Source organism: Lepus europaeus, chromosome 12 (assembly GCF_033115175.1).
Source record: "Lepus europaeus isolate LE1 chromosome 12, mLepTim1.pri, whole genome shotgun sequence".
Lineage (NCBI taxonomy): Eukaryota > Metazoa > Chordata > Mammalia > Lagomorpha > Leporidae > Lepus > Lepus europaeus.
Window position 1 is genome coordinate 6612524 of NC_084838.1, and position 25420 is coordinate 6637943.

At 66.5% G+C, this 25420-nt stretch overlaps 4 protein-coding genes across 5 annotated transcripts; 2 read left to right on the forward strand and 2 right to left on the reverse strand.

Moving 5' to 3' along the window:
• Positions 1–120: 120 nt before the first annotated feature.
• On the forward strand, positions 121–2952 carry TOR2A (torsin family 2 member A). 2 transcript variants are annotated; one of them, XM_062207502.1, is made up of 5 exons: positions 121–289; positions 703–968; positions 1495–1670; positions 2058–2185; positions 2360–2952. In XM_062207502.1, exons 1-5 carry the CDS (start codon positions 139–141, stop codon positions 2602–2604), a joined length of 966 nt encoding a protein of 321 aa, XP_062063486.1. In that variant the 5' UTR covers positions 121–138; the 3' UTR covers positions 2605–2952. The 2 variants fall into 2 exon arrangements, with proteins under 2 accessions (XP_062063486.1, XP_062063487.1); XM_062207503.1 differs by lacking the exon at positions 703–968 and having other exon boundaries at positions 201–289.
• Positions 2953–3022: 70 nt separating this feature from the next.
• Positions 3023–16005, reverse strand: TTC16 (tetratricopeptide repeat domain 16). Its single transcript, XM_062208487.1, has 14 exons — positions 15811–16005; positions 15364–15645; positions 14624–14770; positions 13933–14076; positions 12633–12733; positions 12424–12553; positions 10007–10221; positions 9273–9517; positions 9007–9148; positions 6751–6916; positions 5998–6140; positions 5705–5882; positions 4632–4719; positions 3023–3888 (listed from the first exon to the last, which is right to left on the reverse strand). The coding sequence occupies exons 1-14, from the start codon at positions 16003–16005 to the stop codon at positions 3023–3025; spliced, it is 3042 nt and encodes a 1013-aa protein (XP_062064471.1).
• On the forward strand, positions 15990–17805 carry PTRH1 (peptidyl-tRNA hydrolase 1 homolog). The gene is made up of 5 exons (XM_062207504.1): positions 15990–16099; positions 16327–16546; positions 16672–16771; positions 17413–17458; positions 17544–17805. Exons 1-5 carry the CDS (start codon positions 16004–16006, stop codon positions 17724–17726), a joined length of 645 nt encoding a protein of 214 aa, XP_062063488.1. The 5' UTR covers positions 15990–16003; the 3' UTR covers positions 17727–17805.
• Positions 17802–23651, reverse strand: CFAP157 (cilia and flagella associated protein 157). Its single transcript, XM_062207501.1, has 9 exons — positions 23479–23651; positions 21441–21712; positions 20759–20912; positions 20264–20531; positions 19899–20029; positions 19620–19770; positions 19132–19298; positions 18831–19037; positions 17802–17947 (listed from the first exon to the last, which is right to left on the reverse strand). The coding sequence occupies exons 1-9, from the start codon at positions 23649–23651 to the stop codon at positions 17890–17892; spliced, it is 1581 nt and encodes a 526-aa protein (XP_062063485.1). The 3' UTR covers positions 17802–17889.
• Between the last annotated feature and the right edge of the window lie 1769 nt (positions 23652–25420).

The following is a 25420-nucleotide window of genomic DNA, read 5'->3' on the forward strand; positions in this document are numbered from 1 at the left end:
GGGCCTTTTGAGGAGGGCGGGAGGGAAGCCGGGAGTTGTAGGCTGCGGGGCGTGGCGTCCTCGGAGCGGTGCACGCCGGGAGTTGTAGTTCGAGGGCGGGGCCTGGGTGGCTCCAGGTGGAGCTCGGGCCTCGCCCGGATGGCGGCTGAGACGCGCGGCCGCCGGCCCTGGGGCTCGCTCCTCGGGCTGCTCGGGCTGGTCTCGGCCGCGGCCGCCTCCTGGGACCTGACTTCGCTGCGCTGCAACTTCGGCGACTTTTGTGAATGCGACTTCCGGCCCGACTTACCGGGTGAGGAGCCGCGGGAGAGCGGGCCGGAGGGCGGGGGAGCCCCGGGAGCCCCGGGCCGGAACAGCTGCGGACCGGAGGGCGGAACGGCGGGGAGGGGCCCGCGGACTCGAGGGTGGCCAAGGCCGGAAGCCTAAGGGGTCGGGACCTGAGGCAGGAGCCGAGGCGAGGGCCGGGGGTGCCCGTTGGGGTCCAGGAGGGCCGCCGCGGTGGCGGGAGCCGTTGGCCAGCAGGGCCCCTCAGGCGGGGGCGGGAGGCGGCCCCTCATCTAGGACTCTGGGGGATCTGGCGGCTCCCGCAGGCCCTGTCCACAGCTGGGACAGTCGGCGAGCCCCGGTTCCCCCGGGACGTCCTGCCTGGGCCGCTGCCTTGCTGGGGACGTGTCCCGAGCGCTGCCTCCGCTTCCGTGGCCCTAGGTCTGGAGTGTGACCTGGCCCAGCACCTGGCAGGCCAGCACCTGGCCAGGGCGCTGGTGGTGAAGACGCTCAAGGCGTTCGTGCAGGACCCGGCGCCGAGCAAGCCGCTGGTGCTCTCCCTGCACGGCTGGACGGGCACCGGCAAGTCCTACCTCAGCTCCCTGCTGGCGCGCTACCTCTTCAAGGGGGGCCTGCGCAGCCCCCGGGTGCACCACTTCTCCCCCATCATCCACTTCCCCCACCCCAGCCTCATGGATCGCTACAAGGTACCTGTCGCCTGCACTGCCTGGAGCCTGGGACAGAGCTGGCCGAGGTCTCTGATCCGCGGGGGGCGGCAGGGTGGCCGCGAGGGGTCGTGTCGGTGCACGCGTTGCTGCCCGAGCGCCGTGGACCACCGCCGTGGCTCCGAGTGTGCGCTGGGCAAACACGGGCTCCTGCTGCTGCCGCTGGCTCCACGGCTCTGGGCCGCTGACGGTGCTGCTGGGAGCGTTCACGGGGCAGGGAGGAGCAAGGGCCCCAGGTGGAGCCCCGGACAGGGAGGCGGAGGCCGGCATGGCTGTGGCCTCGGGCAGCTGCCTGCCTCTCTCTGGGCATGGCTGTGTGGCCTCGGGCAGCTGCCTGCCTCTCTCTGGGCATGGCTGTGTGGCCTCGGGCAGCTGTCTGCCTCTCTCTGGCCCCGTGGCGCCATCTGGGAAGCTCTAGTCCCTGGCAGGGGTCAGGTCCGGCTCGGGGGGACGTCGGGGGTGGAGGGGTACCTTCAGCCACCCTCCAGCTCCCATCTCTGCCCCGCAGAAGGACCTTAAGAGCTGGGTCCAGGGCAACCTCACTGCCTGCGGCCGCTCTCTCTTCCTCTTCGATGAGATGGACAAGCTGCCCCCAGGCCTGATGGAGGTCCTGCGCCCTTTCCTGGGCTCTTCCTGGGTCGTGTATGGGACCAACTACCGCAAAGCCATCTTCATCTTCATCAGGTGGGCGTGGCCTTGTGGCGGGCGCCGTGGGGGAGGCACCTGGAGGCCCCGCCAGCCCTGCCCAAGCCCCTCCCGCTCTTGCTGGTGACAGTCACTCGGGGCAGTTGACAGTGACCTCTCAGGGTGCACCTGGGCCGTTCTGTAGGTCCTGGCCCCTTGCGGGTTCCCCATGGGGCAGCCATGGCTGTGTCTTCCCTGAGCTCGCTCCTCCCCCTCTGGATGTCGGCTGTGGGTGGGAGAGTCAGGGACATGAGCCATCCTGTGACCGGGGCAGCTCCCGGCACATTGAGGTGGATGACAGGGGCCGGCGCTCCCGTGCGCCTGGGCCGGGTCTGGCCCCTCACTGCTCCCTGCCCGAGTCACGGCCTGGGTGCCCCACGGTTTCAGCAACACTGGTGGTGAGCAGATCAACCAGGTGGCCCTGGAGGCGTGGCGCAGCCGCCGGGAGCGGGAGGAGATTGGCCTGCAGGAGCTGGAGCCCGTCATCGCCCGCGCCGTGCTGGACAACCCGCACCGTGAGTCGGGCTCGGGCTCGGGACTGGTGGGCCAGGCTCCCTAGGGTGGTGGGGGTTACACGCTCCGCCCGCTGCCCTGGGCGCTCCCAGCTGGAGGGCCGGGGGGACCGGGGGTCTGCACCTGCCGTGCCCTGCGCTGGGAACATGGCTCCTCTCCTCCCGGCCTCCCTGCAGACGGCTTCTGGCGCTCGGGCATCGTGGAGGAGCGCCTCCTGGACGCGCTGGTGCCCTTCCTCCCGCTGCAGCGGCACCACGTCCGGCACTGTGTGCTCAACGAGCTGGCCCAGCTTGGCCTGGAGCCCAGGGACGAGGTCGTGCAGGCGGTGCTGGACGCCACCACCTTCTTCCCCGAGGACGAGCAGCTGTTTTCCTCCAACGGCTGCAAGACCGTGGCCTCCCGCATCGCCTTCTTCCTGTGACCCTGCCTGGCCGGGCCTCTTGGACAGTGGGACCCGGAACCCAAAGTGAAGGAGCAGAGGCGCGCTGGCCGGGCGGGGACAGGGGCCCGGAGGGCGCTGATCACCACAGCCTCGCTGCGCCGCCCGCTCCGCCAGCCGGAGCCTCCTCGTCTGGACTGGAACTCAGGGACCCGCGGGGCGGCTGCGTGCCGCCTGGGCCTGTTCTCACCACCTCCCGCCCCGCACGCGGCCCAAGCCAGGGCCCCACGGTGCCCGGAGCAGAGGAACTCGAGCTGCCATTGGGGCCTGGTTTGGGACGTGTTTAATTTTCTAAGAGAACAAGTGTAATAAACTTAGGCGTGGACCAGAGCGGTGCCCGCGCGGGTTTCTCATTGCCCTGGGAGGAGGCCCCAGTGCTGGGGCAGCAGGGCCTCCCTGCTCAGTGAGCCTCGGGGGCGTCACTGGGCCTTTCGGGGAGCAGCGTGACGCTGGGTTCCTGACCAGCCTCGCGTGGGCTGGGGCCCTCGGTGGTCTTGGTTTTGCGGAGGTCGGTGACCTTGGCCTTGCTGGAACTCGAGCTTGTGCTTGGACTCCAGCTCAGGGCCGCCTCCGTCCTGCTGGGCTGCCGGCCCTGGCCCCGAGTGACCTGGGTCTCGCCGGAGCTCCGGCCGGGGTCTTGGAAAGCCTCGGCCTTGCAGGAGCTGCGCATCAGTCCCCGGCCCTGGCCCTCGGCAGTGATGGGTCTCCAGCTCCGGCCGTGGGCAGCCTTGGCCCTTCTGAATCTCCGCCTTGGATGCTGGGTGCTCTCGCCCTGGCCCTGGGTGGCCTCCGTCCTGCTGGTGCTCTCGCCCTGGCCCTGGGTGGCCTCTGTCCTGCTGGTGCTCTCGCCCTGGCCCTGGGTGGCCTCTGTCCTGCTGGCGCTCCCGCTCTGGCCCTGGGTGGCCTTGACCTTCCTGGTGCTCCTGCCCTGGCCCTGGGTGGCCTTGACCTTCCTGGTGCTCCTGCCCTGGCCCTGGGTGGTCTTGGTTTTGCTGGTGCTCCTGCCCTGGCCCTGGGTGGTCTTGGTTTTGCTGGAGCTCCGGCCCTGGCCCTGGGTGGCCATGGCGGTGCCGGAGCTCCCGTCCTGGCCAGCCTTGGTTCCTCCGGGGCTGGGGCTCAGGCTCTGGGCCTTCCGGTCCTGGCCCGACTCGGAGGACTGGGTCTTCAGCACCGATGACTCAGCGGAGGCCACGGCGGTGCTGGAGCTGCTCTGGTACTCCCGGCGGAGTGTGGGCGTCTCCGTCTCCGAGGTGGACGCGGTGCTGACTGGGAAGGGTGTGCCAAGGGCAGCTCTCAGGCCCGCCCCTCCCTGGGCAGCTCCAGGAGGAGGGGGCTTCCTGTCTCTGGCTGGCTGAGGCCTCCCAGGCACCCAGGGCCGTGGGGGAGGGGACCCGGCCCAGGGCCCTGTGCTCCCTGCCCCCTCTTGGTGAACCCTCTTTCAGGTCCTTAAGCTCCCCTCCCCACCCCTCAAAATGGGGATCGCTGCATTTGCGCCGCCGCTGTGCCCCCCACCGGGCCTCTGCCTGTCTCCCGGCTGACCGTTCACCTGAGCTGGCTTCAAGCTCAGCCCCGGGTGAGGCTAGGCGAGGCCTGGGCCGTTCCCATCGCCAGTGTCAGGTACAGGCTCGGCCCTGGGCCCCTGGTGCCTGTGTCGGGCTGCTGGCACTGCCATCTCCCCGCCAGGTGCCATCACACCAGCGCACGGGGCTCTGCCAGGAGCAGCCTTCCCGGGTTCTCCCCTTTAGTCCATGCAGGGGGCACATGGGGGCCAGAGCCCCTGGACATTGGCAGCGATAGGCCAAGGGGAAGAAGAGAGGCCGGCTTGTAAGGGGGTGGCAGCCTGGAGGGCGCACTGGGGGCCCTGCAGTGAGTGGGCGAACCCCGCCAGGGCCCCCGCTCCCATCCCGGGAGGCTGCGGCTGCCGCTCCCACATTCACAGCCAGGCCAGCGACTCCCTGACCCCTAACCCTGGGGTCACTCGGGCCCAGCAGGAGTCCCCGGGGACTCACAGCCCCAGACGGAGCTGGAGGAGGTCTGGCCCACGTAGCTTTCCGACATGGATGGCACTTTGTGGGTGGTGGGCTCGGCTCTCTCCTCCTGTGGCGACAGACAGGTGGGGCCGTCACAGACCGCGGGAGGCCCCGGGCCGCCAGCCGTGCTCCTGGGCGCAGAGCGCTGCACAGGCACCGGGCCAGAGTCGGGGAGGCACGGGAGAGGCTCAAACGGGGCAAGGAGAGATGGCCTGGTGCTGTAAGGGGCTGTTCGCTGGGCTGCCTGGGAGCCGCAGTGCGCAGGGAGCAGCCAGGGAGGACGGCAGGCTGGTCCTTGTCACCCTCCAACACACGGCTGCAGGCAGAGCCCTGGGCGCGGCTCACAGACAAGTCGCCTGCCCAGGGCCACGCAGGCAGGGAGAGATGGGTTCCCACTCCTGCCACCAGCCGGCCTGGTAGGACCCCACGACGTAGGGGCCACACAGCTAGCGGTCTTATACCTGTGTGCCTATCCCACCGTGAAATGGGGGACAGGGCGCCAGCCCTTCCCATTCCTGGCAGGGGCGACCTCGCCTGTGTGATGTTCCTCTCTGCCGGCATCAAGCCCCGGGCTGCTAAACTGTGGGACGTGCAGGGGGTGGAGGGTCCCACAGCAGTGATCAGGGGCCCCGTGGGGCAGCGGCGAACCGCGCGAGCCACCGTGGAGCCACAGGAGCCAGAGGCCGGGGCGGGGGCGCCGTTCACGGGACACCGGTGCACGGACTTCAACGTTTTTTGCGCCCAAACCCTCTTACTTTGAGTCCCATTTCCCATGAACTCTTTAAGGAACGCTGCTCGGAGTGCTCACTGGGGCCGGGGCCACAGATCGGATTTGCATTACAGCCACCATGGCGTTTGTAGAAACAGATCTTGGAATTAAGGAAAGTCTGGGCCGAGGGGCGAGTGCGGGCAGCTGGCCGTGGGAGGCCTGTGTGGGAGGACCCGGCTCCAGGCTCTGTCCCCCAGGAGCACCCCTTGATGGTAACTGTGCCCGCTCGGCAGAGCCAGGCCCAGACCCCGAGGCCCCGGGGCCCTGGCGCGCTTCCACTCACCGTCGCCTTCTCCTCTTCGGGGCCCTTGGCCTCTTCCGCTGTGCGTGTGGGCTCCACCTTCAGGTCCTCGGGGGCGGCCTTCGCCTCTTTCGCGGTCTCCACCAAAGACTGCTCCCGTATCCAGGAGAGGCTCAAGGCCTGGGCCTTCTGCCGCTCCAGTTCCCGCACCCTGAGCAGCCTGCGGCATGGCCCCAGGTGCCGGTCAGTCCCGCAGACCTCCCTGCCGCCCCCCAGGAGCGGACGGTGGCCCGGGGATGGCGCCCCCCCCAGGCTCGCTCACCCCAGCGGCTCACCCCACGACGCCCTGCAGGCTGCTGGGCTGCTGGCTGCTCTCCACCAGGCGCTCCAGCTGCATCTTGGCCAGGTGGCCTATCTGGCTGCCAAGGACGTCCTCGATCGACATGCCCGGGAAGAGGTTGGTCATCATCGGGACCAGCTGCGGGGACAGCGCCCGGAGCCCATGTCAGCCAGAGCGGGGGAGGGGGAGGGGGGAGTGCTGCACGTGGTCCTTCCCGGGGCTGAGGAAGAAAGGGCTTGGGAACTGTTTTCATTTATTTATTTATTTATTTTTTAAATGTATTTGAGATGGAGAGAGAGCAAGAGAGAGATTCCCTCCACTGGTTCACTCCCTACACGCCCACAACGGCCAGGACTGGGCCGAGGCTGGGGGCCAGGAGCCAGTGTGGAAGCCAAAGCCAGGCGCCCGGATATGGGACGCAGGCCAAACACCGGCCGCAAATGGTGGTTTTTAGAGAGCTGAACCCTTTGGTCCAGGACGGGGAGGAGACCAGGAGACAGGGCCTACTCCCCGCTGAGTCCAGCCGTGGGCATGCAGCCAGGCTGAAGAGAGCCTGACCGCCCTCCGCGGACCTGGGGCCAGGGCACGGCCTCTCGGAGCCTCGCTGTCCTGCTCTGTCACCTGGGGGCCGTGTCCCCTCCTCTGGGGTGGGGGCAAGGGCAGACACCAGAGCCCGTTCCCTCCAGGGGCAGGGGTCAGGGGGCCGGGCACTGCCTCTGGAGCCCTCCCTCCGGCCAGCAGGCCTCACCTTGGGCAGCTTGGGGTTGAGGAGCAGGGCGGTGGCGAGGTCCTGGCGGGCTCCGAAGACGTCCTGCAGGAGCTGCCGGCTCTTGGCCCGGTACAGGTAGTACTGGGCCTGCTGCGGGTTGTGCTGGATGGCGGCCGAGAAGTGGTCCTCTGCCTTCTGGAACTGCCTGTAGGACACAGGGGCCCCAGGCCACCGTGAGGGGCCCGCGTGGGCACCACGGAGCACCTAGGGAGAACCAGGGGGCTCCCCACCCTCCCCAGCAGCACCCTTGATAAAGCAAGTGAGGAGTTTTGTGATTTTGGGGTAGGGGAGACTTCCTGGAAAGGCCATAAACCCAGGAGCAGTGTGTGCTATGGTGCAGTGTGGTGAGCCACCACCCACGATGCCCGCATCCCACACGGGCACCACCACCCACGATGCCCGCATCCCACACGGGCGCCGGTTCACTCTTGGCTGCTCCACTTCCAATCCAGCTCTCTGCTCTGGCCTGGGAAAGCAGTGGAAGATGGCCCAAGTGCTTGGGCCCCTGCACCTGTGTGGGAGACCCACAGGAAGCTCCTGGCTCCTGGCTTCAGCCTGGTCCAGCCCTGGCCGTTGTGGCCATTTGGGGAGTGAACAAGTGGATGGAAGAGCTCTGTCTCTCTCTGTCCCTGTCTGTCACTTTGCCTTCCAAATAAATAAACATTTAAAGAAAAAAAAAGTGAAAATTCACTATCAAATTCCATGTTTTTGAGTAGTAAAAGCACCACAATGAAAAGCAACATACAAGGGTATTTTAAGAGATTTTTGGAAAGTTGAATTAAAAGATGAATTTATTTTGGTGCAAAAAATTTTTTTTAAGATTTATTTATTTGTTTGAAAGGCAGAGTCACAGAGAGAGAGGGAGATCTTCCAGCCACTGGTTCACTCCCCAAATGGCTGCATCGGCTGGGGCCGGGCCAGGTAGAAGCCAGGAGCTAGGAGCTTCATCCAGGTCTCACATGTGGGGGGCAGGAACCCGAGTACTTGGGCCATCCTCCGATGCCTTCCCAAGCATGTTAGCAGGGAGCTGGATCGGAAGTGGAGCAGCCGGGATTCAAACCGGTGCCCGTATGGGATGCTGGCGACGCCGGCAGCTGCCGAACCCGCTCTGCCACAGTGCCTGCCCAGGTGCAGAACAGTTTCTGAAATGCATATTATCTAACAAGTTAATAATAAAGGAAATGTTAATGAGCAACAGAAAAATGGACAGAAGAGCTGAGGAGGCCTCGGGCCTGGTGCACACCCACGGCGCTGGGCCACACCAGCGACTCCAGCATGCACAGGAAGTAACCGTGAGGGGGCAACTTTTGGCCTGCGAGATTTGCGAAGCTGAAGAATTGCGTCAGCGCCCTGTGCTGGGAGACCTGGCGTCAGCGCCCTGTGCTGGGAGACCTGGCGTCAGCGCCCTGTGCTGGGAGACCTGGCGTCAGCGCCCTGTGCTGGGAGACCAGGCGTTAGTGCCCTGTGCTGGGAGACCTGGCATTAGCGCCCTGTGCTGGGAGACCTGGCGTTAGCGCCCTGTGCTGGCAGACTTGGCGTCAGCGCCCTGTGCTGGGAGACTGGGCATCAGCGCCCTGTGCTGGGAGACCTGGCGTTAGTGCCCTGTGCTGGGGAGACTGGTGGATCCAGTTTATGTCAGGCCACTGTCTTGGGAGAGCGGTGTGGCAGTATCTGTAATTTGCCAAATGCCCACACTCTCAAGCTGAACGGTTTAGCTCCTGGCAAGCCAACCTACAACCTGACCATTGTGAACGCACGCTGTCCGCCCTGGGCGCCGTCTGCAATAAACCCTGAAAGCGGCCCAAAGCAGAGGACGGTCCAAGGAACTCAGCGGGGGACACCCCAGGAGCCCCGGTAGCCAGGCTGTCGTCCCGGGCGCAATACCACGCAGCGCGGCGTGATGGCGCGTTCGTAAAATCATCATAAGCTTTGTTTATCTGCACAGCAGAAAGTCTGGAGGGACCTCCGGGGAGCTGGGAGGAGGAGCCCCGCCCTGAGGTGTACATCGCCGAACTCCCAGCTTACTAAAAGCACGGGGTGGGGGCGGGGAGGGGAGTGCAGGCGCCGCCGTGAAGACTTGGGGAATAAAACTGGTGTTTAGGAGCCGGAGCTGGGAAAGCAGCATGGAGACCCCCGCCCGCCCCGGGGGTTCCCGCCGGCCCCGCCCCGCGCACCTGCGCCGCTGCAGACCCCCGCCCCCCACCCCGGGGCTCCCGCCGGCCCCGCCCCGCGCACCTGCGCCGCTGCTCGCAGAAGCCCAGCTTCTCCTGCAGCAGCCCCATGCGCATGTTGGCGCCCTCGTCCTCGGGGCTCAGCGCCAGCGCCTGCTGGTAGTCGGCCTCAGCAAAGGTCAGGTTGCCCAGCTGGAAGAAGCAGTCTGGGGACCAGGGAGGGGGCGGAGTGTGGCCCCCGCCCCGACTTCCATGTCCCAGCCGGGCCCACTCCAGCCCGGCTCCCTGTCCTCTTCCGGCCGCCTGAGCGCCTCCCGGGCCGCCGCTCACCGCCGCGGTTGATGTAGAGCCCCTTCTCCTGCTGCTCGTCCTTCAGGGCCTTGTTCAGCAGCAGCACGCCCTCCTGGTAGGCGCCCTGCAGGTAGCAGTGCACCGCGAAGTCGTTGTAGGTCAGCAGCAGCTGGCGCTGCGCCTGCCGCACGACGTCCTCCTGGCTGCTGGGCACCATGTCCAGCGCCTTCAGGAAGTCCTCCACGGCCGCATCAAACTGCCCGAGCCGGCGGTACATGGTGCCCCTGCGGGCGAGGAAGGGGCAGGTGGCCCAAGCACTCCACTGGCGGGGACGCGGGGAGCCCCACCTCCTGCACTGGGCTGTCGCGGGGGTCTGGCCCTGGCAGCTGGCATTTCTCAAAAGCGGCTTCTCTCTTCCCCTTTGGAAGCCAGGCCTGAGCCACCCCGGGGTAAGGCCTTCTCACACAGGACACGTTTAACTCCCGGGCGAGAACACCCAGGCTCGAGGCTAAGTGACTGCAAGGCAAGTGCCAAGTCCCTGGGGAGCCACCTTCCAGCCCGACTCCCACCCCCTGCGTGGGGGGCCGACCCGCCCAGCTCCCAGTGCGCGAAAGGCCTGGGGTTCCAGGAGCCCCAGGTTAGCTGCAAGGCTGGGCCCCTCTTCCAGGACCAGGGACAGAGACCACCTCTGCGATGCCCTGGCCCCAACAGAGGCCTGGGGAGGGTCAGGGACTCCCCCAAGACCACGCAGCCGGCCCGGGGCAGGGCAGTACCGGAAGAGGAAGAAGCCGGGGTCCAGGGGGTTGTTCTCGATGGCACAGCTGATGCACAGCAGTGCGTGCTGCAGCTTGCCCTGCACGGCCAGGATCCCGGCGTCCTGGCGGGCCTGCTGGGCCTGCTCCACCATCGTCTTGAGCAGCAGCTTGGCCTGCACGTGCTTCGGATTCAACAGCAAGGCGCTGTGCAGGTCCCGGTAGCACAGGCTGGGCTGAGGGGGCCAGGGGCGGCTTCAGGGGCGCAGGCCGGGCGGCTGAGCCCCACCATGCCCAACAGAGGGGAAGGAGAGGCGCCGGCCTCCAAGTGGGCAGGCAGGCATCAGGCCACGCCCCTTCTCTCGTCCACTGGTTCTGCCTCCTGTTGGAGGCAGGAGGCCCTGCAGGAAATGCCCACCCCGTGTCTCACCTTGCTTATTTATTTACTTACTATTTTTAAAGATGTATTTATTCATTTGAAAGGCAGAGTGACAGGGAGAGATACTGCACTTGCTACTTCACTCCCCTAAATGATCACAACAAGCCAGGAGCCCGGAGCCCCATCCGGATCTCCCCCGTGGGTGGCGGGGGCCCAAGGACTTGGCCATCTCCTGCCGCTTTCCCAGGCACTGAGCAGGGGCTGGATGGGGAGCAGAGCTGCCGGGACTCCAGCCACCGTTTGATGTGGGAGGCCGGCGTCACAAGCGGCAGCTAAACCCGCTGCCCCCAACGCCGCCCCCAGGTCCGTTCTTGCTGGCCTTGGCCAGCCCAGCTCGCTGCTTCCTGCCTCCTTGTAGGACTTGTGTGGTGCTCTCCGTGGGGCAGGAGTGACCTCCCGACTGCACCCGTCCGTCCTGTCCTCCCCCTGTATCCCCCTTCCACGCCCTGACCCGTCAGCCCGAAAACAACCCTGAGCGAGACGGATTCAGGTCTGAGTGCGGGCAGAGAGGTCCCCGGCAAATGTCCCGGGAAACACCTGCAGCGGGCACAGGGGGGCAGGGGAGCAGGTGCAGGGGGGCAGGGCAGTGGGTGCAGGGGGGCAGGGCAGCAGGCGCAGGGGGGCAGGGCAGTGGGTGCAGGGGGGCAGGGCAGCAGGTGCGGGGCAGGGCAGCAGGTGCAGGGGGCAGGGCAGTGGGTGCAGGGGGGCAGGGCAGTGGGCACAGGGGCGCAGGGGGGCAGGGCAGTGGGTGCAGGGGGGCAGGGCAGCAGGTGCGGGGCAGGGCAGCAGGTGCGGGGCAGGGCAGCGGGCGCAGGGGGGCAGGGCAGCAGGTGCAGGGGGGCAGGGCAGTGGGTGCAGGGGGGCAGGGCAGTGGGCGCAGGGGGGCAGGGCAGTGGGTGCAGGGGGATAGGGCAGCGGGCGCAGGGGGGCAGGGCAGCGGGTGCAGCCGGTGCTGGCGGACGTGGGAGGTTCCGGAAAGGCAGAAGCTGGGGGTGGGGCTCCCGAGGAGCTGCACTGGTCTCAAGGACAACTGCCCGTGAGGCCATGGACAAAGTCACCCTGGGCTGACTCTTCATTGGGTCAGCCTTGGAGGGTTTCTGGAGCAGTCACTGTACACACCGCGGGGAAGGGTGGGCCCTGCCTAGTGGTCAAGACACTGGTAACGTCCCCACGTCCCATAGCAGCCCTCCTGGGCGCGGCCCCCGGCTCGGGCTCCTGACTCCAGCTTCCTGCCGGTGGCCTAAGTGACTGGGTCCCCGCCACCCACGAGTGCCCTAGATTGAGTTCCGGCGCCTGGCTTTGGCCCTGGCCCACGTTTAGCCAGAACGGGCATTTGGGGAGTGAACCAGAGGTCGGGGGAGCTCTCCGACATTCCAAACCAAACACGAGCAGTATGTGGAGTATGTGGGGCAGGCCCGGCTGAGCTGGCCGCGTGGACAGTCACTGCCGGTAATTACTGTTCTTAGGCCTTTGAAGGTGTTGTGCCCTGAATCACCGGCAGGACGCTGACACCCAGGGGGTGTGGCCTGGGTGGGCAGGGACAGGAGATACTATAGAAGGGCAGCGCCCATCCACCCCCAGAATTGCAGGCTCACAGTCCCAACACCCCAGGACACCCCCAGCAGCCGGAGGGAGGTGACCCCGCCTGTTCCCTTCCTGTTCCCATTCCCCAGGCCAAGCCAGGACACCAGCGGCTGTTCTGGATCCTTCCTGGTACCGCCCTGGCACCTTTGCTGTGCGGGTTCGGGTGACACGGGTCGCTGACCTGGGGGTTTCCATGGGGTCCAGCAAAGGCCTGGCTGGCCCTGAATGGGGACCGAGTGAGGACAGGACAACGCCCATGCTGAGGAGCTGAGTGGCCAAGGCTGATCAGGGTCTCTGCCCATGGAGGACAGACCCCTCCCTGGCCCCCACTGCACCCTGGGGCATGACTGCCGGGCTGGCGGAGAGCCTCGCCTCCTCCCAGGGGCTCCCAGGCTCCTGCCCCTGCCCGCTCGACCTTCTGGAAGGAGTTGTAGAGCCTGGCCCGGAGGACGTAGACGTCGGCGTTGCTGGTGCCTTGCTGCACCTCCTTGGTGGCGAGGTTCAGGCAGTCATGGTGGCGTTTGAGGGCCAGGAGACAGGCCATGCTGGGGGCGGAGGGCACAGGTGCTGTGTTCCGGGGAGGAGCAGGAGGGGCTGCTGGGAGACAGGGCGGCCGGGACTCACCATCGGTACCGGAAGCAGGGCTTCTCAGGCTGGAGCTCGGAGGCCTGGGAGAAGATGTTCAGGGCGTCCAGAAAATCACACTGCTCATACAGGCACTGGCCCTGGGGGGCGAGAACAGTGGCCTCAGCTGCTTATCTCAGCTGTGCCCCTGGGGGACCGGGGCAACACAGGGCCGGAGCCTTTGGATCTGGGAGAGACTAACAGAGAGAGGCAGAGAGATACAGAGAGAAACACGGTTGGCGGGAGACAGCAGAGAGCCTGGGAGGCGGAGCTAAAAGTTCCCGGCTCCCGGTGCAGAGCCCTCTCACTGGCACCACCAAGCCGCTCCCTCTGGAAGGAGGGAACAGAGGCTCAGAGAGATGAAGCCACTTTCCCAAGGTCGCACGGGAAGTGACAGGGCGGGAACCTGGCCCCCAACAGACGGATTAAGCATATGGTTTGGGCAACCGTGCTATTCAGTACCACAGCCCTAGCCGCACAATGCTATGGGAGCGTCAATCAATTAAGTTAAGGGGAGGCTGGCACAGGGTAAGACGCCCGAGTCCCTTGTCAGAGCGCCCTGGTTTGCTTCCAGGTCCAGGGCCGATCCTGGGAGGCACCGGTGCCGCCCACACAGAAGACCTGAATTCCCGGCTCCTGTCATCAGCCTAGAGGGTGAACCAGCAATGGGAGCTGTCCATCTGTCTGTCTGTCTGTGTCTGTCTCTTACATAAAAACAAGGAAATCAATTACATTAAAAATGCAGCTGCTCAGTCCCACTTGCCAAAGCTCAAGGGCTCAGGGGCTCCACGCAGCGAGTGGCCGCCGCCGCAGGGAGTTCTGGGCCGCGCCATGGGACCTTCCCCACCCCAGCAGTAAGCCAGCTCTGCGGGGGGTGGGGACAGACAGGGACACGGAGCCCTCGCGCGGCCAGTGCTGTGGAGTAGTGGACTGAGCCGCCCCCTGCACACCTGCGTCCCTGAACGCGGCTCCAGCCCCTGCTAATGCTCCTGGGAAAGCAGCCGACGGCCCCTGACCCACGTGGGAGACCCGGATGGAGCTCCCGCCTCCGGCCTGGCCCAGCCCCTGCTGCTGTAGCCATTTGGGGAGTGACCCAGGGGGGTGGATGCAAATCTTTATTTCTCTCTAATTCTGCCTTTCAAATACATCAATAAATCTTTTAAAAATATAACTAAAAAGAGGGTCCCCAGGGGAAGATGGAGTTGGTTCCAGGAACAAGGAACGGCCCCATGGCTGGAGGGGGAGGCGGCCGTGCCAGGAGTGCGGCCGGAGCTGTGCGGGGCTGGGGAGCTCCGGGCACCTGCAGGTACAGCACGAAGGTGAGCCGCTCCAGGTACACGGCGTTCTCCGGCTGGGCGGAGTAGGCCCTTCGAAGGTTCTGGGCAGCTGATGAGAAGTCACAGAGCTGGATGTAGGCCTCGGCTCGTAGGGCGTAGAAGTCCACCTAGGGTGAGGGCCCCGGTTGCCCTCGGGGCTCGGGGAAGGCTGGGCCTCCCTTGGGGCTCAACACCGGGTCCAGCAGGGACTTGTGGTACCGGCACAAGGGCCAGTGCGGGGGGAGTGGAGGCAGCCCCTGCCTGCGTCCGCGCAGGCCCCTCACCAGCTCTGAGTCCAGGTGGAGGGCGCGGGAGCAGAACAGCACCGCCAGCTCCCAGTCCTCCTGTTCCAAGCACCTCTGGCCTCGGTAGAAGCTGTTGGGGCGGGGGAAACACGGGCAGAGGTGCGGAGGCGCCGGCCCGGGCAGACGGCTGGGGTCCAGGGAGGGTGGAGGCGGACGGGGGTAGGCAGAGACCCGGGGAGGGCGGGCTGGGGTTCTCGGGAGACTTCTCTGGGCCAGCAGTCCAGATGTTCTGGGGGGGCCACGGCGGAGTTCCCTGAGGCCAAGAGACAGCCGCGGGACGTGGCTGTGGGCTGTGTGGGCGGGACCAGGGTGCAGACAAGGTGGGCACTCACTACTCCCTGACTTTGAGGGGCACTGTGACCCCCGCGACCTTTGGTCTCGTCTCCTTGGACACGCGGAACACCTGGCTGGTCCCGAAGACCCGCTGCACGTTCCCCTTCGGGACCGGGATCACCCACGGCTTCTGGACGGTCTGGGAGGCAGCCTGGAAGATGGCCTGGTAGTGCTCCAGAGCGCTCTAGAACCGGGGTCAGCAAGCGGAGCGGGCCTCAGAGACACAGCCCCCAGGCACTCTGCATAGTGGGGGGGACCGTCCCCACTTCCAGCCTCCCCCCGGGGCGCTCCCCCCTCTCACTCCAGCCCTGCCTCTCTCCTCCCGAGGTCAAAGTCAGGGGTCAGAGGTCTTGCCAGCTCCTACTTCCAGCTACTGACACCCAAAACTCCAATGCTGCCAGCTCAGGCCCCGCCCCGGCATCGCTGGCCCTTAGCTGTCCCGCGGGACCCTCACGCCCAGCAGGTCATTCCAGGCAGCCACTGCCTGCCCCAGGCTTTCCCACCCCAGGGAGGCCGCCTTCCAGACCCCCAGCCACGGCAGTCCTCAGGCCTGCCTCAACGTCTCTCAGGTCTCCCGTCTTCCTTCCCCCAGGCCCCTCATCCGGGCCATCTCTGGACACCACCTCAGCCACGCGTCCCAGGCCGCCGCTGTCCTCACAGAGGCCAGAGCCCGCCCTGAATTGCACGACCGACCCCGCTCCGCCCACACTTCACGCCTTTGCGGAGAACGCAGCCCTGGCCCCTCCGCCTCGGCGTTACCGCCTCCCCAGCCCGCACCTCGCCGGAGTTGGTCATCTCGCCCCTTTCGGAGGACTGCGGCCCCGCCCCGGCGTTGCTAGGCACCGGCTCCAGGACACTCACAGGCTCCGCCCCGGCGTTGCTAGGCACCGGCTCCAGGACGCTCACAGGCCCCGCCCCGGCGTTGCTAGGCACCGGCTCCAGGACGCTCACAGGCCCCGCCCCGGCGTTGCTAGGCACCGGCTCCAGGACGCTCACAGGCCCCGCCCCGGCGTTGCTAGGCACCGGCTCCAGGACGCTCACAGGCCCCGCCCCCAGGATCTGCGGACCCTCAGGAACCTTTTATTAGCTAGGGAGGTTGAGGCCTACAGCCGGGAAGGAGCTCGCCGGGCTCCTGCAGCCAGGCGGGGCCACGCGAGGAGAATGACAAGGCTCCCCCTCCCGCGGCGAGGGTCAAGCAAGGGCTCCGAGACTGCCTCAGGCAACCCGCAGGCCCCGGGGCCGCCGCGCCGCGAAGTGCGCGGGGGCGCCCGCCACGGCCCCGCCCCACCGCTTCCGCCTTTCCGAAGCGCGGCGGCCGCGCAGCCGGGCCCTGATTGGGCGTTTCTGGCCAGGCGGCGACGCGATTGGCCACAGGCGGAATGACGTCAGGGCCGGGTCCGGCGTGAATAGGGGCAGCATGGCGCCGCCCGGCCTCTTACGCTGCTGGCTGGGGCAGAGTCGGGCCATGAGCCGGTGCGTCTGGGAGCCCCGGCCCCCGGGGAAGCGGTGGCTGGTGAGTAGCGCGGCGATGGAGGGGCTGGCGGGCCCTGGCCCCAGTGCTGCCATTGTTCCCAGGCCATTTCCCCCAGTTTCCCCATCTAGAAAGCGGGTCCGGTGCTGTCAGCCTCCCCAGTCCCCGGGGCTGTCCGGGCCCTCTCCAGCCCTGGTCTCCGTCTCCCCTCCCCTGCGCGGTCGGCACGGCCAGCGTCGTGGGCCTCAGTTTCCCCGTGCCGCCCACAGGTGGCTGGCCTGGGCAACCCCGGCCTGCCTGGGACGCGGCACAGCGTGGGCATGGCGGTGCTGGGGCAGCTGGCGCGGCGCCTGGGCGTGGCGGAGAGCTGGGCGCGCGACCCGCGCTGCGCCGCCGACCTCGCCCTGGCGCCGCTTGGGGACGCCCAGCTGGTGCTGCTGAGGCCGCGGCGGCTCATGAACTGCAACGGGCGCAGCGTGGCCCGGGCCGGTGAGTGGCGGGCGCCAGGGGCGGGGGCCGGGAGGGCCTCGGGCTCTAACGTGCGTTACGTGGGCTTAACTGCGGCCCCCCTGGGCAGATGGGCACTAACGAGGCCACCGTCTTCCCGTGCCAAGCCGAGTTGTTCGGGCTCACCGCTGACGAGGTCTACCTGGTGCACGATGAGCTGGACAAGCCTCTGGGGAAACTGGCCCTCAAGCTGGGCGGCAGCGCCAGGTGAGACCGGGGCTGCCCAGGGTTGGGTAGGGACGCTGGCAACTCGGTACAGGAGGTGGCCCCTTGGATCCCGGCCTGGGGTGCGGGTGGGGGGCAGCCCGGCAGGGTGGTGACAGGACACTCACTGCCCCCCCCCCATGTCCCGGTACAGGAGGTGGCCCCTCAGAGCCCGGCCTGGGGTGCGGGTGGGGGGCAGCACGGCAGGGTGGTGACAGGACACTCACTGCCCCCCTCCATGTCCCAGTACAGGAGGTGATCCCTCGGAGCTCAGCCTGGGGTGGGGGTGGGGGGCAGCCCGGCAGGGTGGTGACAGGACACTCACTGCCCCCCATGTCCCAGTACAGGAGGTGGCCCCTCGGAGCCCGGCCTGGGGTGCGGGTGAGGGGCAGCACGGCAAGGTGGTGACTGGTCACTCACTGCCCCCCTCCATGTCCCAGTACAGGAGGTGGCCCCCCGGAGCCCCTGGGAGCTCAGCCTGGGGTGGGGGTTGGGGGCAGCCCGGCAGGGTGGTGACCAGTCACTGCCCCCCTCCATGTCCCAGTACAGGAGGTGGCTCCTCGGAGCTCAGCCTAGGGTGGGGGTGGGGGGCAGCACGGCAGGGTGGTGACCGGTCACTCACTGCCCCCCCGTGTTCCTTGAAGGGGCCATAATGGAGTCCGCTCTTGCATCAGCTGCCTCAACTCCAGTGTGAGTCCCCCCCCCCATGTGCTGTACTGGGAGTGGGGTGGCCACGTGGGGTCCCCAGTGTGCCTCACCCCTGGCTCCCTGACAGGCCATGCCAAGGCTGCGGGTGGGCATCGGGCGCCCCGCAAACGCCGACGCCGTGCAGGCCCACGTGCTGGGCAGGTTCTCCCCAGCCGAGCAGGAGCTGCTCCCTCTGCTGCTGGACCGGGCCACCGACCTGCTCCTGGACCACATCCGAGAGCGGAGCCAGGGACCCGCACTCGGCCCGTGACGCCACAGCCACAGCGGCCTGCCCGGCACCGGCGCCCATGACCCAGCCCAGGCCACAGAGCTGCCAGGCCCGCTGCGCTGCCACTTTTATACAACTTTTCTCAGAGACGAACTGGGGCCCGAGGTCACGTCCCAGGCCCGGACGTCAGTCTTCTCTCGGCATCCTACTTGGGGTGCAGGAAAACTTCGGGGAGGCTAAACTTCTTGAGCCTTTTTAGGATACTGGCAGTGTGGACCTGTAAGGTTAAAGACGCCTGCTTTAGATTAAAGACGGGGTGGGCACGTGGCCGAGCAGTGAGCACGCTGCTTGGGACGCTCATGTCCCACATCAGTGCCTGGGGTCCAGGCCCAGCTCTGCTTCCGGTGCAGGTGCACCCGGGGAGCCAGCAGGCGATGGCTCCCACTCAGGAGATCCAGGTCAGCCCCTGGCCCCCCCGGCTCTGGCCCGGCCCGGCCCTGGCTGCCGTGGGCATTTGGAGATTGAACCGGCAGATAGGAGCTCTCTGATGTCTGTCTCTGTGTCTCCCTGCCTTTTCAATTACATAAATACCTTTTTAAAAAGTAATTCTTGGGGGGCCGGCGCCGTGGCTCACTTGGCCACGCCTGCGGCGCCGGCATCCCATATGGGCGCCGGGCTCTATTCTTGGTTGCCCCTCTTCCAGTCCAGCTCTCTGCTGTGGCCCGGGAGGGCAGTGGAGGATGGCCCAGGTCCTTGGGCCCTGCACCCGCATGGGAGACCAGGAGGAAGCACCTGGCTCCTGGCTTCGGATCGGGTGGCCATGTGGGGGGTGAACCAACAGAAGGAAGACCTTTCTCTCTCTCTCTCTCTCTCTCTCACTGTCTAACTCTGCCTGTCAAATAAAAAAAAAGTTAATAAAAAAAAGTGATTCTTGGTTCACTAGGAAGAGACACGGCTGGTTGGAAGGTGACGCGACCTCGGTGGAGCCAGGGTCCAGCAGGCCGCTCCAGGGGGTGTGGGGGTTGCCTTAGTCTCCCCAGGCCCTGCCACACCTCTCTTCTGTCCACTTCACAGACAGGGTTCGGACTAGCCCCAGCCCCTAGGCCACACAGCTTCTGCCCAGCAGAGCCCCAGTTTGCACTAGACCTGGGGCCCCGGGCACTCACCTCGGGGCTGCTGTGTACCCGGACTTTCCCCACGCGGGTGACGTAGGAGAGCAGCCTGAGGTCCTGAGGGTTGGGGGGGACGTGGAACCGGCGAGGTACCAGGCCCAGGTCCCCCGGCTGGTAGGCCGTGATGCCGGACAGCTGCTGCAGCAGAGCGTGCGCCCTGGGCGGCTGGATGCCGGGCCGGCTGCGGGGAGACAGGGAGTCTGACCTGGCCGAGCCAGGGTGTGGCCCGAGGTCCGCTGAGGACAGCCCCCCCCCCCCCACGGCGGGCTGCTCACCTCCCCTGCTGCGCGCCGTGGGGCTGGGCCTCCGGGCGGCGACACGCAGGCACCTGGGCCGTGCGGACCGCGGCGGCGCTGAGCAGGGCCAGCAGCTGGCGCAGCATCTCCTTGCGCTGCAGCTGGAACACCACGTCAAAGTCGCCGTCGTCCCCCTCTGCTCGCATCTGCCGGTGGGGCCGGGGGTGGCGTCAGGCCCGCGCGGGCCCCGAGACGCGCCCACCTCGGGGACGCTCCGTCCTCGGTGCCTGTTGGCTGAGAATCCCCTGATCGGGCAGGATATACCCATTTTCTGTTTTGGAAGACTGAGGCTCAAGGCCTTCCAGAACCTCGAAGGGAGGAACCCAGTGCCTTTGACCTCACAGGGACCTTTGCGGTCCAGAGTCAGAAGACAGGTTGGTCAGGAGTCCCTCGGGGAGAGGGGGGACACCTGGGCCTGGCCGCAGCCCCGTCCCTGGGGGGCCCAATCTCAGCGGCTTCCCGCATACCTGCAGGACGTCCCGCAGGAAGGCGGTGGCCCGGGCCAGGGTCATCTCCAGCCTGGCCCGCAGCTCCTGCTCCTCCGTCAGCTCCCGCTGGAGCCGCCGCGCCTCCCCATTCTGCTGCTCCAGCTGCAGGTCCAGCTGCTCCTTCTGGGCCCTGGGCCCCGGGTGGGAGGGGTCAGCAGCCGCCAGCGCCTAGGCCACGCCCCCTCGGGTCTCAGCCCCCGGGGCGGGGGCTGCCGGAGGCTGGGGAGGCTGGCGCCCTCTGCCGGCCGGCGGGCGCACCTCAGTGCTTGGTCGTCTCTCTGCAGCTGCAGGAAGTCCTGCTCCAGCCGGTTCAGCAGGAGCCGCAGCCGCTGGGCCTCCGCCGCGGCGTCCTGCTGTTGGCGGCACTTGTCGGTCAGCATGAGGATGATCTACAGGGGCGGGCGGGGGGCCGTGCCAGGGCCACGGTGGGCTCTCAGCCAGCCCCGGCCCCCGCTGGCCGCTGGGCTGAGCCCCCAGGTCCCCAGGGGCGGGCTCACCAACCCACAGGGGCTTTGAAGGGGGTGAGGACTACGCTCCCACGAGGAGGCCCCATGCCCGCACTGCCGCCTCCCGGCCGGCCCCCCCAGGGCTGGGTGCGGTGCGCTCCCAGGGCGCAGGCGCACCTTCTGGTGGCCCCGGCTGTGCCTGGCCATGATCTCCTGGCTGCCCTGCAGCAGCTCCAGCCGCTGGCACAGCTCGGCCCGGCTGCCGTGGAGTTGCTCGTTCTCGCACTGGAGCTGCACGCCCTGCCGCGACACCCTGGCCAGCTGCAGGGTCACGCTGTTGTTCTCCAGGATGGCCCGCTTGGTGGTCTCCCACATCTGCTTGCTGGCTGTCTTGCGGAACTCGCTGGCCACCAGGTTCACGCGCTGGATGATCTCCTTCTGCAGTCTGCGCGGGTTGGGGGCCGGGGCGCGGGCTCAGGCCAGGTGGGAGACACCTGTGCGCTCGCTGGGGCAGGGGACCTCTCTCCGCTGGCCCCTTGCCTCACTGTTCACTCAACAGAGTGCACCCCCCCACCCCCCACCAAATGGCAAAAGGACCCCTCGACTCTGCTGGTGGCAGCGTGAGGACTGGGACCGGGCGGGAGCCGCAGGCTGGGGGCCGGCAGCACCGACCTGTCCCTGTCCAGCGCCGACTTCTTCTCCAGTCTGTACATGTGGTCCCTGTACTCGGTCTCCTGCCGGCGCAGCTGCTCCTCCAGCAGCGTGAACCTCTCCGTGAGCTCCTCCTTCTGCAGCCGGAACTCCTCCAGGGCTGCCAGCTTGCCCCCTGCCCACCGCCGAGGGCGGGAGGCCTGATGAGGGGCCGCCTTGTGGGCAGCGAGGGCCTCGCGGGACGCCCCCGGGGTCTCCGTCCCTTCCTCCCCGTGGCCCCTTGCCAGCTGCCTGCTCCAGGGCTGGCCCTGCCCCTGCCGCGCCCCCGGGCCCTGTCTGCCCAAGCTGCCTTCAGCTGGAATGGCCTCCGCGTCCCCTCCAAGCTCGCAAGGCCGGGTTCGGGTTCCGCCACCTCCTGTCTCTCAAAGGGGACAGCAGCAGCAGCCACTGAGTTTCAGTTCCTTCTCTGGGCCTGACCAGAATCCTTTCCGGCCGGGTGACCTTGGGCAAGGCACTTGACCTTCTAAAGGTGCTGCCTCATCTACAAACGGGGGCAGGGTGACGATGCTTCCCGCCTTGCTGGGTTGCGGGGCCCATACGTGCGCGACCCAGCCCGAGACACCGCCCCCGTGTTCCACTCGAGAAAAGCAAGGGAGGGCGAGAGGCGCTGGGCCGCAGGTGCAGTCGGGGGCCCCCTGCTCACCGAGGGCGATGTTCTCCGACGTGAGCTGGTCCTTGGTCTCCTGGAACTCGTGCCGCACCTGGGCCAGCTGCGCCTCAAAGGCGTCTTTCTCCAGCTCCTTGGCCAGCTGCAGGCTCTGCAGCTGCTCGTTCAGGTCCGTGATCTCGTCCATGCGCTGGCTGAGCGTGCGCTTGAGGAAGGCCACGATCTCCTTCTTGCTGTTGGCCAGCTGCTCCAGCTCCTGGCGGAGCAGCTTGTCCTGCGCGGCCAGCTCGTCCCACTTCCGCTGGTACCTGGGCCAGGATGGGGCAGAGGTCCGGGCGTGAGGCCGGAACTTGAACTCGAGTCAGCATGACCCTGAGCCGAGGCTCTTGGCCAGAGGCCCACCGCCGCGCGCCAGCTCTGCATCTCCATCCCCCGCTTTCCATGCCTCGCTCTTCGCACCTGTCACCGTCCCCCACCCTTGTCCATTGAGGAAGCCCTGGTGCTGCCGGCTCAGACCCCCGTTGGCTCTCTCTTTGGTGACAGCGCGTGACAATGTCCCTCCCCTCCGCGTCTGAGGGCTGGTGAGCAGGCAGCACCCCACAGCTCCTCCTGAACCCGCTCCATCTGCTGCCTGTTTGGATTTTGAGAGCATCGCAAGTGACTTTCAGGTTTCCAGAATAACCGAGGCCCTTCTGAAAATGGTTTTACTTCGCTTATTCGGCCCCCATCTTTGGCATGGCCCTAAAGGGGTGTGGACCACGTGGGGCTTTGTGGAGCGAGGAAGCAGCCTGGACCTGGGGCTCAGGGGGCCAGGGCTCCCGCCTCGGTACCTCGGCTTCCTGGCTGGACCTGGGGCTCAGGGGGCCAGGGCTCCCGCCTCGGTACCTCGGCTTCCTGGCTGGACCTGGGGCTCAGGGTGGCCAGGGCTCCCGCCTCGGTACCTCGGCTTCCTGGCTGGACCTGGGGCTCAGGGGGCCAGGGCTCCCGCCTCGGTACCTCGGCTTCCTGGCAAGGGTGGGGGCGCCGCCTCTCTGAGCCTCAGTCCCTCCCTCCCCCACCCCGTCCAGGCAGTGGGGATGGCACAGTGCCTCTCTCGGGCTGTTGCTATAAAGGTGCAGTGAGTACCCGCCCAGGGCCCACCAGCTGCACACAGAGAACCCAACACCAGCTGCCCCCGCAGCAGCGACCACTGCCCGCCTGTGGCCTTAAAGGCCACTCTCAGATGGGGACTGATGGCTCGTAACTGGGAAACCAGTACAGTGAAAACCATGGGCAGGGGGCGGGTGCTGGGTGGAGCAGTCCGCGTCCTCCGTAGGAATGCCTGATTCCAGCCTCCTGCTAACGCGGACCCTGGGAGGCCGTGGTGACGGCTCAGGTTACCTGGGTCCCCGCCACCCATGCAGGAGACCCGCATGGAGTTCCTGGCTCCCAGGTTTGGCCTGGCCCAGCCCTGGCTACTGCGGGCATTTGGGGAATGAACCAGTGGATGAGGGAGCTCTGTGTCTATGTCCCTCAGCCTTTCAAATACATACATACACGAAGCTTTAAGAAGACGGGCAAGTGGACATGTCCCCAGATGCAGGGTTAGAGGCACCCCCCACCCCATGTCCTCACCACACAGGACGCCAGCCCGGGGATGGAATGTCCCGGTGTGGGGAGAGAACCAGCCTCATTTCCAGGTGGGGGGACCAAGGGCCAGCGTGGAGAACGGCTGGGCTCAGCAGCTGGGTGACTCAGAGGGGTGCAGGCAGCAGCCCCCCTGGGGGGGCCAGGAGGACCGTGGAGCCCACCCCCGGCCAGGCCGCTGCCATCCCCGGCCATGCCACCCACTAGACTAGACCACCCTTTCATAGAGGGCAAGAGTGCGGCTGATCTGGGTGGGACTCAGTGTCATGGTCACAGTGCTCCGGGAGCCCAGAAGGGGCCGGGAAATCCCTCTACCTGCCAAATCACGCTAAAAGGAAACTGGGGCTGGGGTGGGGATGGGGCCTGTGCACCCCACGGGAGACCCGGACACCCGTCTAGGGCCCCGGCCCACCCAGCAGCGCTGCGACCCCGCTGTGCGCCCACCCACCGGGCCAGCCTGTCCTCCAAGTCTCGGATCTGGATGAGGAAGAACTCCCGCGTCTCCTCGGACAGAGGCATCTCCATGGGCTTGAGGGTCACGGGGAGATCCTTCCTGCCCCCTTTCTTCTTCTTGACCTCGGGCTCCTTGCCCACCCTGCTAGCCTTCTTTTTGGGAGCCATGGCTGATGGCGCCCACTGCTCAAGGCCCCTTTAACAGGTCAGGTGGTTGCTAAGGAAGTTGGTCCCGTACATAGCAACAGACCAAGGCCGTGCCGCTGGGCTTAAAGGGCCCCTGCCCTCTTCCTGGCCGGGCACCTGAGCCCTCGGAAGGCAGACAGCGTCCCTGAGGCCATGGCCCGGGTAGCTGGCGTCCTGACGCAAGGCTCTCAGGCGCTCTTTCAGGCTCCGGGGAAACCCCTGCTTCACAAGACACAAGAGGAAGTAAGCCGCATGGGGAATACTAGAGAGGTCTGGGGCCTTAGAGACCACCAGCCTGCCCCCTGTGCTGACTAGAGGGTCCGACCTTCCCAAGGCCACCCAGGGCCGGAAGCAGCTGTGGCCTGGCTCCAGCACCTTGCTGCCACCTTGTCAACTCTTTTTTTTTTGTTTGTAAAAGACCTATTTATTTGAGAAGCAGAGGGGCCGGCGCTGTGGTGTAGGGGTTTAAGCAGCTGCCTGCAATGTCAGCATCCCATGTGGGCGCTGGTTCAAGTCCTGGCTGCTCCGCTTCCGATCCACTTCCCTGCTAATGCGCCTGGCAAAGCAGCAAAAGATGACCTAGGTGCTTGGGCTCCTGCCACCCATGCGGGAGACCCGGAAGAAGCTCCTGGCTTTTGGCTTTGGCCTGGCCCAGCCCTGGCCTTTGCTGCTATTTGGGGAGGAGCTGAACCAGCAGATGAGTATCTTTCCACTCTCTCTCCTCCTCTCTCTATAATTTTACCTTTCAAAGAAACAAATGTAAAAAAAAAAAAAAAATGCACACACAGAGAGAGATATCCGTTTGCTGGTTCACTCCCCAAGTGGCTACAGCAGCCAAGGCTGGGACAGGCCGAAGCCAGGGTCCAGGAGCTCCATCTGGGTTTCTCATGTGAGTGGCAGGGCCTTGAGCGCTTGGGCCATCTTCTGCTGCCTTCCCAATGCTTCAACAGGGAGCTCGATCAGAAGTGGGCAGCTGGGACTCCAACTGGTGCTCTGGGGTGGACCGGCCTTGCATGCAGACGGCGGCTTCACCGGCCCCAGCCAACTCCGCCCCGTCTTGTCAGTTTCTTGCTGATGCCCCTCCATGGCAAAACCAGCCTTCCTGCTTCTTCCAGAGCGGGCTGGGGCAGGCGGGCAGGTAAGAGGGGGCCTTTTATGGTGGAGGCTCCCAGGCTGGGTTCCTGGGGCATCCTGGTCGGGGGCTGGAGAGGGTTTGCCCATCCAGCAGTGACCAAGGCACACAAAGCCCGTTTTGTGGCTTTTGGCCCGGGGCAGGGGAGCAGCAGGTGTCTAACTGGCAGATGCCCTGGTTGGCAGCTGTGTGCTCGCAGGCTCTGCCTCCAGCCCTGCTCCTGGGCCGTGGCTGTGTGCCTGCTCCTGTCTCCCGGTGAGACCGCGGCCAGGTCCTCTTCATGCCTCTTGTCCCGGGTCTTGGCAGTTGGCGGGGGGTGGCCTGGTTCCACCTGACAGTCCGATGAACAGATGGGGGCCTCAGCAAGTGAGCTGGGTTCAGGCAGGCAGAGCTGGTGAGCAGGAGGACCCTCGGGGTGGGTGGGAAGCCCTGGGGTCAGAAGCACCAGCAGGCGTGTGTTTGCCATGGGCACTGGGTGGGTCGCAGAGGGGCTTGCTTGCTTAAAAGTGGGCTCCGGTTTGGGCCCTGGGCCCAAGTCCTGGACTCTCTGAGCTATGTAATGGGGAAATCAGCTGCGGATGGAGCCATACCTTTTTTTTTTTTTTAAATATTTATTTAT

Bases quoted from the DNA above. Each gene is read 5' to 3' on its own strand.
- TOR2A (XM_062207502.1), top strand. From the start codon at position 139: ATGGCGGCTGAGACGCGCGGCCGCCGGCCCTGGGGCTCGCTCCTCGGG. The intron at 290-702 runs GTGAGGAGCCGC...CCGTGGCCCTAG, and splicing joins CTTCCGGCCCGACTTACCGG to GTCTGGAGTGTGACCTGGCC. The intron at 1,671-2,057 runs GTGGGCGTGGCC...CCACGGTTTCAG, and splicing joins GCCATCTTCATCTTCATCAG to CAACACTGGTGGTGAGCAGA.
- PTRH1 (XM_062207504.1), top strand. From the start codon at position 16,004: ATGGCGCCGCCCGGCCTCTTACGCTGCTGGCTGGGGCAGAGTCGGGCC. The intron at 16,100-16,326 runs GTGAGTAGCGCG...TGCCGCCCACAG, and splicing joins CCCCGGGGAAGCGGTGGCTG to GTGGCTGGCCTGGGCAACCC. The intron at 16,547-16,671 runs GTGAGTGGCGGG...TCCCGTGCCAAG, and splicing joins GCGCAGCGTGGCCCGGGCCG to CCGAGTTGTTCGGGCTCACC.
- TTC16 (XM_062208487.1), bottom strand. From the start codon at position 16,005: ATGCTGCCCCTATTCACGCCGGACCCGGCCCTGACGTCATTCCGCCTG. The intron at 9,149-9,272 runs GTGAGCGGCGGC...CCTGGTCCCCAG, and splicing joins GCTCTACATCAACCGCGGCG to ACTGCTTCTTCCAGCTGGGC. The intron at 3,889-4,631 runs GTGAGTCCCCGG...CACCCTTCCCAG, and splicing joins CTCCAGCTCCGTCTGGGGCT to TCAGCACCGCGTCCACCTCG.
- CFAP157 (XM_062207501.1), bottom strand. From the start codon at position 23,651: ATGGCTCCCAAAAAGAAGGCTAGCAGGGTGGGCAAGGAGCCCGAGGTC. The intron at 19,771-19,898 runs GTGCGCCCGCCG...CCCGGGGCCCAG, and splicing joins AGAGACGACCAAGCACTGAG to GGCCCAGAAGGAGCAGCTGG. The intron at 17,948-18,830 runs GTCTAGTGCAAA...CCACACTGCCAG, and splicing joins GTGAGTGCCCGGGGCCCCAG to TATCCTAAAAAGGCTCAAGA.